This window comes from Gadus chalcogrammus, chromosome 14 (genome assembly GCF_026213295.1).
Source record: "Gadus chalcogrammus isolate NIFS_2021 chromosome 14, NIFS_Gcha_1.0, whole genome shotgun sequence".
NCBI classification, from domain to species: Eukaryota; Metazoa; Chordata; class Actinopteri; order Gadiformes; family Gadidae; genus Gadus; species Gadus chalcogrammus.
Genome location: NC_079425.1, coordinates 24,212,487 through 24,225,547, shown reverse-complemented (window position 1 = coordinate 24,225,547; position 13,061 = coordinate 24,212,487). Strand labels below are relative to the sequence as shown.

Genomic DNA, 13,061 nt, shown 5'->3' with positions numbered 1-13,061 from the left:
TCGATTCAAATTATTAATCGCGGTTCGCGTTCTCCTGGTTTCGGTCGACGGCTGTCTCACCGGTTAAACGTTTAGATTCGGTGTGCGCAACCGTAGAGGAGAGAAAGGCAGTGAGCGGCGAGTGAGGGAAAGAGGGAGGGGATGGGAGCGGAAGGGGGGGGGGGCTGCATCTTCGAAGACCAGTGATAGAAAAGCCGCTCAGCCAATCAAAGCAGAGATGGGCAGGGCTCAATAATTCTCACAGTGCTACACGGGCCCTCAAAGTTTGTTTATTCGTGGAATGCAGTGTGTGATGAAACGTGTTACTAACCCCCTTCTACAACAATCAAATGAAACCGATTGGGACATTCTGTAGCCTACAGCCCGGACTTTGGGAACGCGTACGGTGCTATTACGCACGGATGTCGCTCGGCTCAACCTGGAAGTGCGCTGGGTCTATCCGGAGGCTCGGCGGAGAGTAGGTGTCTTTGTAAAACATAAAGATCTGAATTACAGCGACTGTTATCTGGACGAGCGGTTGACGTTGTCACAACAACTGTGGCCACAGTCTGAGGCAAAGAACTTCGGGAGATCCCGGCGATCTCCGTGGCGAGCAACTTGGCCCGATCCGTTTGAAGAGCGACTCCTCGCTGCGTGTTGAATATGAAAGACGCGCTCCACAGACTCACTGCGATGACATTCCACTAGTAGTCGAGATAAGCTTTACGCGGAGGCTACCAGCTGGTTGCTAAGAAGGGTTAAACTGTATCCAAAGGGAGTTGGAAAACCCAGCCTTTCTTCCTGCACAGATCAACTCATTGGGTGGGAGCTGAGAGAGAGACAAGAGTCCCCAGCAAATCAGGAGCTAATTGATTAAAGAGACTTCATTTGAATAGGGGGCTGGCGAGGTGCCAATCGCCTTTCAAAGAAGCCCCCGTATGATTAATCGCAGAGCATTATTGATAATCATAACGGGGCACATGCGCGGTGGATGGGCTGGAGTTTGGTAATTTTGAGGAGATTTTTTAGTCATTTTTTATTCTTTGCTCGCTGATGTGCCAGCCAGCATGTCGCGGAGGAAACAAGCGAAGCCGCAACACTTCCAGACCGACCCTCATGTGCCCTTATCGGAGCACAATGGTGAGTGCATACTGCCTACTTATCTCTGCATCCAAGCTTCCACATTTCTCACCGTTTTGGGGCTTTTAGATCTTGTTGGGTTCCGTGTTTTTTATACATTATGGTGATGGTGGACGGTGTGATTAACACGTCGGATATACGTGGACAGCCAGTAGCCTACTGGTTTTTAATCACGAACAGGGAGGTTTGTTATGCGTAAAAGTTGTATTTACGCAACGTTATACTTTATAGAAGCCTACTTTTGGATATAAAATGATCCTTTTAAACTTCGTGGTGATATTGCTCCTACACAAGATTTTCTCCAGTGGCTTCGACTTTACTTAAATCCGACTTTGCGTAAAGTTATCTTTTTGTCGCTCGCGAGTTAAACCTTCTGGTATCACTAATATGCAGTATAAGTGTTCCACTCGTATAAAGGTACATTTAGACAGTATTCACTTCCCACACCGAAACACTAGACCATTACGCTTTGCCCAGTGTATCTCTGAATCAAACTATCTGTTCTTCCAAACTCTGCTCGACATAAGTCTCCCCACTGCACCACGATGGATCAACGCACGGTTCACCCCATACTGCCACACAGGCCTGTACGGCAGTCGTTTTAGACCGAATCTAGAAGTTTCTATTCCCCTGGTTATTATTCGTGGACAAACATACTTCATGGAGCGGGGACACTCAGGGGTAGGCTGTCCGCGGTCGCCTTGCGTGCCAGATGCGGTCCTTGTCCAGCTCGAATCATAGTCTTTTCTTTTTGGACCTTTTGTAAAGACCACCCCGAGATAATGCAACCTTTCTTTCAAATAAGATAAAGTTATGAATGTGTAGGTGTAAAGCAATGTTTAAGTATCTCCAGCCTTATCGGTCTCTCTCACGTTAGCTCTCCCCTTGCCCTCCCGGATTTATTCCCCTGCCAGGTTTTACTGTTAAATCAACTTTGCAATAAGCCTACTATGTCGAATGGCCATCCACTTAGCGCACCGATGGAACCGTCTTCAGTTCAGCTATTTTTAAGAGCTACCTGCCTCCAAGCGCTACTTAATTTGATATTTTTATGTTGTGTAGAGCTGCTAAGAAATAGTGTTTTTAGTGAGGCCTATTATTAAACCAAATGTCCCGTGTCCCGCCGCATTGGACCCATCTGCTGGTTCCCTCTGACGGTGTAAGCAGCTCTGAGCACCGTGGGCCTGCAGCCTAGTTCCTATATGTTGGTCGTTACAGCATCGAACCGATAAAAAAGTGTACTTTAAAATTGCCCCCTGAACTAAATATCAACGTCAACATTAATCCTAAATATTGCTGAACGAAATTTAATTCGGGTGTATGCAAATTAAAATCCATCGACTGGTTCAATCCACTCTTAAGGTTCGTGGCCTTTACTCAACAATAAGAACAAATAGGTCTGCTTATTATGATTAATAAACGATCGTCAGTGTACATCCAAAAAAGGCCTATGGTTAATATTAAACATTATAGAGTTATGGATTTTAATATTAGTAGGCGTCCGACACTCTTGGGACATGTTTTTATCCGCCTCACACTCACACGAAGAGCCCTGGGATTCTACAGTTCGGCCTAAAGATTCATAATATTTAATAATTTGTCCGTTCACTTGATAATCTATGAGTGTCGATTCTGAAATTATTTTGGAGTTAATAATTCAAGTCTATTTAGTATTCTCTTAAAAACAAATCTTTTGCGCTTTGAACAATTATATATTTTTATTTACTTTTACCACTAAAAGGTGAAAAGGCTCCCGTGGTGAAATGGTTGACGGTTGGAGAATGGCTCTTGGGAAACGCCACATCGGTGTAGTTAATTACGATTTTTGTTCAGGTCGTGCGTGAAGGTCCATTGAAACAATTTAACTCAATCACCAACGAAAGACAATAGGATATTTATCGCTATCGTCAGCAAATCAACGGCTTCCAAATGCGTCGATACCATACCTATATTAAATAACACACACGCGAGGGCTATGAGTCATATCCTTATCTTTCCAATCTATCGATTGTTGTCGTGATTAAACATGGAAGGTTAAAAAAAAAAAAACACACGCACACATGCACGCAGAAGACGAAACAGTGGAACCAAGGGCGGCTGTCATTGTGAAACAGTGAGACCATCGCAGAGGGAGGGACGTGAGCTGTCCTAACCTCTGTTAGCGTCCCTCTGTTTGGAGGTGAGAAGAGTTCAGGGCCCTGTTTGCTCCCCTGCACCTCATCACCGGCCATGCTGCTCAAACCACAGGCAACTTAGTGAGGCCTCCAACATTTATTTAGCTCAACCCTATGCATGTGTGTGTGTATGTGTGTGTGTGTGTGTGTGTGTGTGTGTGTGTGTGTGTGTGTGTGTGTGTGTGTGTGTGTGTGTGTGTGTGTGTGTGTGTGTGTGTGTGTGTGTGTGTGTGTGTGTGTGTGTGTGTGTGTGCTCATTTGTATATTTGTTTATGTGTGCTCAACCCTATGCATGTGTGTGTGTGTGTGTGTGTGTGTGTATGTGTGTGTGTGGGTGTGTGTGTGTGTATGTGTGTGTGTGTGTGTGTGTGCGCGCATGTATGTTTGTTGGTATGTGTGTGTGTGTGTGTGTGTGTGTGCGCGCGCATGTATGTTTGTTGGTATGTGTGTGTGTGTGTGTGTGTGTGTTTGTGTGTGTGTGTGTTTGCCTGTGTGTGTGTGTGTGTGTGTGTGTGTGTGTGTGTGTGTGTGTGTGTGTGTGTGTGTGTGTGTGTGTGTGTGTGTGTGTGTGTGTGTGTGTGTGTGTGTGTATGTGAATGCATGTTTGACTTGTTTCTGTGTTCCCGAGTAAGTGAGTCCTTATCAGTGTTTGGTGTTGGCCCTATCACAGGCCCCCCACCACCACCACCACCAGACACCATGGCATCATAGCGTGGGTCCCCGACAAACGACAGAGATTCAGTCGCTTGTAGTTTTGCCAATGTTTAGATAGCGGAAGTCTAGATCCAGCCAGAAGGACTTGTTTTCATTTGGGGCCCCCACCTCCTCTCCTGCTAGGCGTGGAGCGTGTGTCACTAGTGCAGGACTGCTGGGTTCTGAGGACCAGGCGGAAGCCCATCTAGTGTTCAGAGGGGAAGGGAGGGAGCTGCAGGCAGGCTGGATACGAGATGGTGGACCGACCCTGCGTGGAGAAGTTCTCGCGCTCTGCGGTTTCCAGAGGTGTGTGTCAGCCCCCTGCAGACAGAAGGAGAATGTAGGAACTTTCAGAGCTCTCTGTTAACTCTTATTCTTCTGTACTCTTCGTCGTTTGTGTTCTTGCTCTTTCAGCGAGACTCTCTGAGCATCTGTCCTGAGAACTTTCTACGTCTCTGACCTGCCTCCGTTGATTTCTCGTTTGTTTTTTTGTAAATGTTGTACATACGTGTCAGAGAGGTTGTGTTCACAGTGACTTGACTTGACCTTATCTTATTTCTTACCCGGAGATAATCCTTTGCTATTTCGGGAATTAAGCCTAATGATTGCATCTGCACTTGCTCTACATGTCGGTTCTTAAAAGCATGTTGAATTCTTCAACTTCCATGCAGCAGTTTTTCTCTGTATTGCATTCGCTGTAATGCTGTATGCTTATTAAGATGCTGTTACATCTGTGTGCAGCTTTTAAATTGAATGTGGTGATGAAAAAACAGACGAATCGAAGAAAGACAAGCGAAGATATGCCTGAGGCATACATTTTAAATAAAGTGAACATCAACGTAGAGCGGCTGCATTAAAAATACGGTGACGGATTTCCTTGAATCAATTTGCGGTGCGTTGCTTTTATTATAAAAGCATTTATTTAGTTTTATAAATATTTAATTTATATTTATTTTTATATTGTAATCAGAAACATAATATCAGTGGTCATTTAAATGGAATATGGGCACCTGTAAAATCTCACAATTTGTCATTTTTAACTACACTAATATTTTTTTGCAACTCTGATGCAACCTAATACAACTCAATTGTTTAAAAAACATTAGGATTTTTTTATTTTATTTAATATAATATAATTAAAATAACGTTGGATAAACGTGTTAATTGCATGTAACAAGTCATCTAAGTAATGTATATCCATTAGTATTGCACCCCACGTTTGCACATGCATGCATGCACGCACCCACACACATGCATACACACACTCACACACACCCACACACACACACACACACACACACACACACATACATACACACACACACACACACAAACTCACACAATCACACACTTGATTTTAGTTTTTACCTTTCCATCTAATTCTCACCATTGCAGTTCATTTCATGAATACATTTTTTGAATAAATCCCTGACTCCGTTTTCTTCACACTAACTTGTGTACACAGTCAGCACAGTGGGAAGGTGTTTGCATAAGCCTCACATTTCTCACATGATAAATCAAACACACGTTCCACGATTAACACTGTTGTGCCACGCACACACTCAACTGACTGCGTGTTTGTGTGTGTGTGTGTGTGTGTGTGTGTGTGTGTGTGTGTGTGTGTGTGTGTGTGTGTGTGTGTGTGTGTGTGTGTGTGTGTGTGTGTGTGTGTGTGTGTGTGTGTGTGTGTAGGTGGGGGGTGAAAAGGAGGGGTGTCACATGAAAAGTTATAATTAAAGTGGAATCTTCCCCCCTCCCCGCCACCCTGTGTGCATGGTTCGGTGGTGTGAGGGCCCGGGTTTGCTGTCATGGCAACTTTGTGTTATCTGATGTCCTGCGCAGAGAAACATTGAGGGAGATAATCCCTGAATTAAACAGGATCTGCTTTGAGTCGGCTGAGATGAGCAGGGCAAGGCTGTGCTGTCCATCTCGCCGCTCCCATGCTGGGAACAATGGGAAGGCATCCTGTCTCTCTGTGGGGCAGGGCTGCACTTCTCCGGAGTTTCATTTGCAAATGAATCCTCGCCCCTGATGAAAATGTTGAGAGGCCAGAGCCACGATGAAAAGGCTTCATAGAGAATGCAATTTGTAAATCAACTTGTATGTTAAACAGCAATGTTTTACTGGGACAGAAAGCCCAGCAGCCCTATGGCCCTGGAGGCAGTTGTGCTTTGCATTTTCTCTCAATCACGGTGGCTCGGTTATTCATACTTACCTTTAAATCTATTTTTTTAAGTAAAAAAATAAGACTGGATATGCTTGAAAGATTGAATTATACGTAAACTTTTTTTTCAGTAATTGATTAAAAAAAGAGGTATGCAATTGATTAATTTGAGATAGGGTCAAATCTCTTTGAAGTGCATGGAAAATACGCTGTGGATTTTGATGGGTGTAGTGGATATTCACGTTGCATTGGTCTTGTTACCTTCTTGATTCCATCCAGTAACCTAAGGCTCAGTCGTTCACGTCTCCTGCTGTGATTGCAGCCTCAACAGAAACAAATTACTTTGGTTGTATAGATAACCTGTCCAAGATGGCCATAGTTAGCTGAAAATGAGCAAAGTTGACAGCAATTGAAAGTCGAACAAGTCTTTCAAATGCTTGATTTGCAGCAAGTGGAGATGTGGACTTTGAAGGGCAGAGAATATAGGAAATCAATGCCCTTCTATGAAATTTCATTAAAGCCAAATGTCCTTACCTCATAGTATTAGACATTTTCATGGATTCTCTGTGGAAAATGATTCCCTTTTATCGGACTGATGAAACCCAGATGTACATCTTCAAAGATCACTTTTCAGCAATATATGAGTAGTGCTATTGATTTTGTTTCCCCTCTTATCATGTAACAGAAGCGGACCCAGTGTATGGGGGCTCCTTCTCATTTATGTGGCTTATTGTTGCTTTTCAGTGCTTGTTTTTGTGAACACATCAAGGGGATATGTGCAAAACTGATTAACTTAAGATTAACCACAATGGAATGTGGGGAGATAAAGCTGCTTCTTCAGCTGTAAAACATTTCTAATCACTAATCCCCTATTTCCCCTCTTTGTTTTTCAGGGGACACAGAGCATTGCTCAGAAGAGCCCCCCTGTAAGGAGTCAGATGCCCACGTCTGCGGCAGATGTTGCGCCGAGTTCTTTGAGATATCGGATCTTGAAGAACACCAGAAGAATTGCACTAAGAATCAATTAGTTCTGATAGTGAATGAAAATCCCGCCTCCCCGGCCGAATCCTTCTCACCCGGATCCCCCCCCCATAATCCCGACGACCCCATGAATGACACGGCTAATACCACCGATCAGGCTGAGGGCAGTGACCTTCTGGAGTCCATCACACTCGATAAAGCAGAATCCATGGACGTGGACGTCAGCAGTGGCCATGAGGAGGAGGGCGGTCACACGGAACCCGGGAGCCCCGACGACGGCGACGGAAACCACGGTGGCAGGGAGAGCTCAGGTCCCGCCTCAGCTACCTCCGTTATCACCGCCCCTCAGCCCCCGCAGCTCGGCAAACTGACCGGCCTGGGAAGCTTCTCCATGATCAACAGCAACGTCATCATTGAAAACCTCCAGAGCACCAAAGTGGCCGTTGCGCAGTTCTCCCAGGACACCCGTACCCCAGGGGCACCACGGGTGGCCGTGCCCGCTCTGATGGAGCAGCTCCTCGCGCTGCAGCAGCAACAGATCCACCAGCTGCAGCTCATCGAGCAGATCCGCCACCACATATTGCTACTGGCATCGCAGTCTCCTGAAATGCAAGCACCCCCAAGTTCTACTCCAGGCACAATGGGGTCCACTGCCAGCCCACTGACCACGCTGAGCTCCCATCTCTCCCAGCAGCTGGCAGCAGCCGCGGGCCTCGCACAGAGCCTGGCTAGTCAGTCAGCCAGTATCAGCAGCCTCAAACAGCTGGCCGCAGCAGCACAGCTACCTCAGCCTAACCCTGGCAGAAGTGAGACATCTCAGACCATTAGCACACTAGGGCCAACAACAATCAATGCCCATTCCTCTGACAAGAGGCCCACTCATTTAAGCAGCCTCCACTCTCAACTTAGCAACCCCTCACTTACTAAGTCCTCTACGCCAGCATTTGGGATAGGTAGCCTGTTCAATTCTGCAGTGAATCCACTTCTACCTCAGCCCCCACCTGGCAACTCTATGTTTTCGAGCACTCTCCCGAGTGTTGGCACCACTGTTGAAGACCTTAGTTCATTAGCAGCACTGGCGCAACAGAGGAAAGGCAAACCACCAAACGTAACTTCTTTTGAACACAAGAGCAGCTCAGAGGAAGCTTTCTTTAAGCATAAGTGCAGGTTCTGTGCCAAGGTCTTTGGGAGCGACAGCGCCTTGCAGATCCACTTGCGCTCACATACCGGGGAAAGACCATACAAGTGTAACATCTGTGGAAACCGCTTCTCCACCCGTGGAAACCTGAAGGTCCATTTCCAGCGACATAAAGATAAGTACCCACACATTCAGATGAACCCATATCCCGTTCCTGAACATTTAGATAACATACCGACAAACACAGGTATTCCCTATGGTATGTCTATGCCCCCTGAAAAGCCTGTCACCAGCTGGCTGGACAGCAAACCAGTCTTGTCAACTTTGACCTCATCTGTTGGCATGCTGCTGCCACCAACGATGCCTAGCCTACCACATTTCATTAAAAAAGAGGATCATTCCATAGCCATAACAAGCCCTTCGATAGCATCAAAGAATGACTCAGGTGCTGATCTGTCGACCAAGAGCAATGATGGCGCATCGGAAGAGGGAGAAAGTGCAACCCTGCCTACCTCAAACGGGAAATCTGAAGAAGGCAGTCATTCCTCAAGCTTTCCAGCAAGTTTGAGCTCTACCTTTGAGAGTATGGCAGAGTACACCACATCAAACAGCCCCCCAATGATGACCAACCCTCTAATGCCTCTCATGTCTGATCAGTTCAAGGCTAAGTTCCCATTTGGGGGCATTCTGGATCCCCTCCAAGGTTCAGAGACCTCAAAGCTACAACAGCTCGTGGAGAACATTGACAGAAAAGTGACGGACCCAAATGAATGTGTCATCTGCCACCGTATACTCAGCTGTCAGAGTGCTCTGAAAATGCATTACCGCACTCACACCGGGGAAAGGCCATTCAAGTGTAAAGTCTGTGGCAGGGCGTTCACCACAAAGGGTAATCTGAAAACTCACTACAGTGTCCATAGGGCCATGCCTCCTCTGAGAGTCCAGCACTCCTGCCCAATTTGTCAGAAGAAGTTCACTAACGCTGTGGTTCTGCAACAGCACATTCGCATGCACATGGGGGGGCAGATCCCAAACACCCCGCTGCCCGACAGCTACCCAGAGTCCATGGTCTCTGACACAGGCTCTTTCGAGGAGGCAAACTTTGATGACCTCGACACCTTCTCAGATGACATTGAAGGCATGGAGGAGGGCCTCGACGGCAGTGTGCCGGACACACCCAGGTCTGCCGATGCCTTCCACGACAGCCTGTGCAACTCCCCGACTCCTCCTGATATGACTCTCCAAGACGTGCAAGACAGGGCCAGAGAGGAGCATCATGGGATCATCCACCAGAATAACGAAACCGACGAACATCATATGAGCCGTATGAGGGCAATGTTGAACGGTTCGATGGAAGTAGATTGCCTCACCAATGACTCTTCATCTCTGGGAGGGGATGGTGAAAGTCGAAGCCCTGGGAGTCCAGCCGTGTCAGAAACTACCTCCTCCATGCAGGCCCCATCCCCCACAAATGGGCAGCCAGAACAGCGTAAATCCCCCAGTTTGGAAGAGAGGCACCAGAGGGCCTTATCCCTGGAGCACATTAGTGCGAGTCTCATGCACTCTCACCCTTCCAGCATAGGAGCACTAGACCTCACATCTGTCAATCCTTTGAAAGAACCACTGGGCATGATGTTCCCCTTCCGTGAGCGGAGCACCATCAGAAACACAGCCTGTGACATCTGTGGGAAGACATTTGCTTGTCAGAGTGCCTTGGATATCCACTATCGAAGCCATACCAAAGAACGACCATTCATTTGCACGGCTTGTAATCGAGGTTTCTCAACCAAAGGCAACTTGAAGCAGCATATGCTCACGCATCAGATGAGGGACTTGCCCTCCCAGCTTTTCGAGCCCTCCACTACCAGCATCTGCTCCAGCCCCACTCCCTCCTTCCTCTCCGTGAGCTCCTTCATCAAGCCGGAGGTCAACGGGTTCTTCAGCAGCTTCCACCCGGAGATCAGGGAGATGCCCCCCGGCCTGGTCACCTCCTCGGCCTCCACCTCTCCTGTGCTCTCCAACGCCCCGCCACGTCGGACTCCCAAGCAGCACTACTGCAACACCTGTGGGAAGACCTTCTCCTCGTCCAGCGCCCTCCAGATCCATGAGAGAACTCACACCGGCGAGAAGCCATTCGCCTGCTCCATCTGCGGCCGGGCCTTCACCACCAAAGGCAACCTGAAGGTAAGACCGGAAGCCACATCCATCTACGTCCATGTTACATCCATATCCAGCTGCATTCTTCATGAGCACAGAAAGTAGATGAAGTATAGTAGGTGTACAATTTAGGCCTCGAGGCGAGCGGTCAGTTGTCGATAGACAAGGTGTTAGAGGGAGGTCATGTATTATGGATGACTGAAACAGCTTGCCGAGGAACAGGGACCTCGACGGAAAGGTTGAATCACCCAATTAATATGATTATTAGGTAGGAACTGGAGAATGTGATTAGTTGAGAACAGCTGGGAGAGGGGCAGTTAACATAATTAGTGGCGGTAACTAGAGGCAACCATTCTCCACCGTTTTCCTCATCCTCTACAAGAAGATGTACATAGAGACAATTGTTGTCCCGCTGAAGCAAATATTTCAGCAGGAGTCAGATGGCAGATGCAATTTAAAGTCTGAGCAATGGAGGCAGACACCGCAAACCTTGGCTCTTAACGTCATCAGCCCGTTCGCGAGACGAGAAAATTAAGGTTTAGATTAAAGTCTTTGTATCTCGTCCAATCACAATAATAAGTAGGCCATGCGCTCACATCCAGAGTGTCAAGCTATTTTAATTGTAACCAAGGCATCATTATTCTTTTTCCATTGCATCATCATGTGTGCAGCTCGTACTTTGTAAACATTACTAAATGTCTCCTGCCTTGCTCTGTCTCTCTCTCTCCATCTCTCTCTCTCACTGCTCCCTCTCTACTGCCCTCTCTCTCTCTCTCTCTCTCTCTCTCTCTCTCTCTCTCTCTCTCTCTCTCTCTCTCTCTCTCTCTCTCTCTCTCTCTCTCTCTCTCTCTCTCTCTCTCTCTCTCTCTCTCTCTCTCTCTCTCTCTCTCTCTCTGTAGGTTCACATGGGTACACACATGTGGAACAGCGCCCCGGCCAGACGGGGCCGTAGGCTCTCGGTGGACGGCCCCATGGCCTTCCTGGGGACCAACCCCATCAAGTTCCCGGAGATCTTCCAGAAGGACATGCCTTCGAGGCTCAGCAACGGAGACCCCACCAGCTTCTGGAACCAGTACGCCGCCGCCTTCTCCAGCGGCCTGGCCATGAAGGCCAACGAGATCTCGGTGATCCAGAGCGGAGGCGTGCCGTCCATGTCCGGCAGCCTGGGGAACGGGGGCAGCTCCCCCATCGGGGGGCTGACGGGCAGCCTGGACAAGCTGCACGGGGCGGGCCCCAACACCGCTCTGGCCGGCCTGGAGAAGATGGCCAACACGGAGAACGGGACCCACTTCCGGTTCACCCGCTTCATGGAGGACAATAAAGAGATTGCCACTAACTAGGGGGGGGGGGGGGGGGGGGGGGGGGGGGGGCGCTGACTGTCGCTCGCTCGTACGTGGACGGAGGACGGAGGCCCTGCGGTCGTACTGTACACGTAGAGAGAGGAGGGCGACAACAGGCGAGGACAAACACGAGAAAAAATGAACTGATGGGAAGTGCTTTGGCTTGCCGTCGAAAACTTTACGGACAGTTGTGAAGACAAGTAGCTTTTTTTGTACAATGTACAACATGTAAAAGTTTTAATGAGCTTATTTATTAGTGATAATAACCTTGCTTGAAACCAAGTGGAAGCATTAACAGTTTGTTTTCTTTGTTTAAAAGCCAGAATGGGTATACGAGTGCTTAAAAAATGTGCTTTTGAAACTATCTGAGTAGATAACCTTAACTCGGCATTAAGTTATTTTCCGTCTGTATTAGATATAACAAAACTGTCAATGTTCATGTGATGCTTTAGCTGTGTAATAAGCAAAAAGCCTGGCTGTAAATATTTGTACACTGATTTCTTCTAGACGGTTTAACATCTGTGTATTCATGTCAACCTATAGAAAAAACATCAAAAACAAAACAACGGAACTTCGAACGCTATTTACTTTTTATTTTATTTAAGGAAGAAGAAAAGACATACGTGTTTGCTGCATTCCTAGGGCCTCTTTAGTGTTAACCTGTTTTTTTCGTTTCCCTCGTTTCTGTCCCTTGTACTTTTTACTTTTTTGTTTACTTCCACAGTTAACATTTCTTTCTGTATCTTATTGTTTTTCGTTGTGTTAAGTTGTGCGGTTGAGAGCGTAATCGTTTGCAAAAGAGGGGACCCTAGGACACACGACGCCACTCGTACGGGACAGGGCGACGCTTCAGGGCCCCGACTGGATCTCCACATTGCTGCTATGTCTTAGCATTCGCATTGACATCAGATGCAACGCTACATACACACACACACACACACACACACACACACACACACACACACACACACACACACACACACACACACACACACACACACACACACACACACACACACACACACACACACACACACACACACACACACGCGCACACACGCACGCACACTTCTGTAAATACATTCAGATGTGGAAATAAAAACTCCCTCACAACAAAATGTACATATAGCTTATACACACAAACAAGTTCAGTGTGACCAGGGGACAAAATGATAGTGTTTTTATAAATATAAATATATATTAGGTTTGACAACCTTTCGGACTGTTACATGCACTTTCTTGGAAAGTTGGAAGATCATTATGGGTCCAGTTTCTCTACACTTTAATACCTACTA

At 47.1% G+C, this 13,061-nt stretch overlaps 1 protein-coding gene across 1 annotated transcript; it reads left to right on the top strand.

Annotated features, from left to right (window-relative positions):
- The first annotated feature begins 266 nt into the window (after window positions 1-266).
- sall1a (spalt-like transcription factor 1a) lies at window positions 267-11,787 on the top strand. The gene is made up of 3 exons (XM_056607886.1): window positions 267-1,119; window positions 7,044-10,453; window positions 11,326-11,787. The coding sequence occupies exons 1-3, from the start codon at window positions 1,047-1,049 to the stop codon at window positions 11,764-11,766; spliced, it is 3,924 nt and encodes a 1,307-aa protein (XP_056463861.1). The 5' UTR covers window positions 267-1,046; the 3' UTR covers window positions 11,767-11,787.
- The last annotated feature ends 1,274 nt before the right edge of the window (window positions 11,788-13,061 follow it).

Excerpts from the sequence above, each read along its gene's own strand:
- sall1a (XM_056607886.1), top strand. The coding sequence starts at position 1,047 with ATGTCGCGGAGGAAACAAGCGAAGCCGCAACACTTCCAGACCGACCCT. Across the intron at positions 1,120-7,043 it reads GCCCTTATCGGAGCACAATG|GGGACACAGAGCATTGCTCA; the intron begins GTGAGTGCATAC and ends TTTGTTTTTCAG. Across the intron at positions 10,454-11,325 it reads CCACCAAAGGCAACCTGAAG|GTTCACATGGGTACACACAT; the intron begins GTAAGACCGGAA and ends CTCTCTCTGTAG.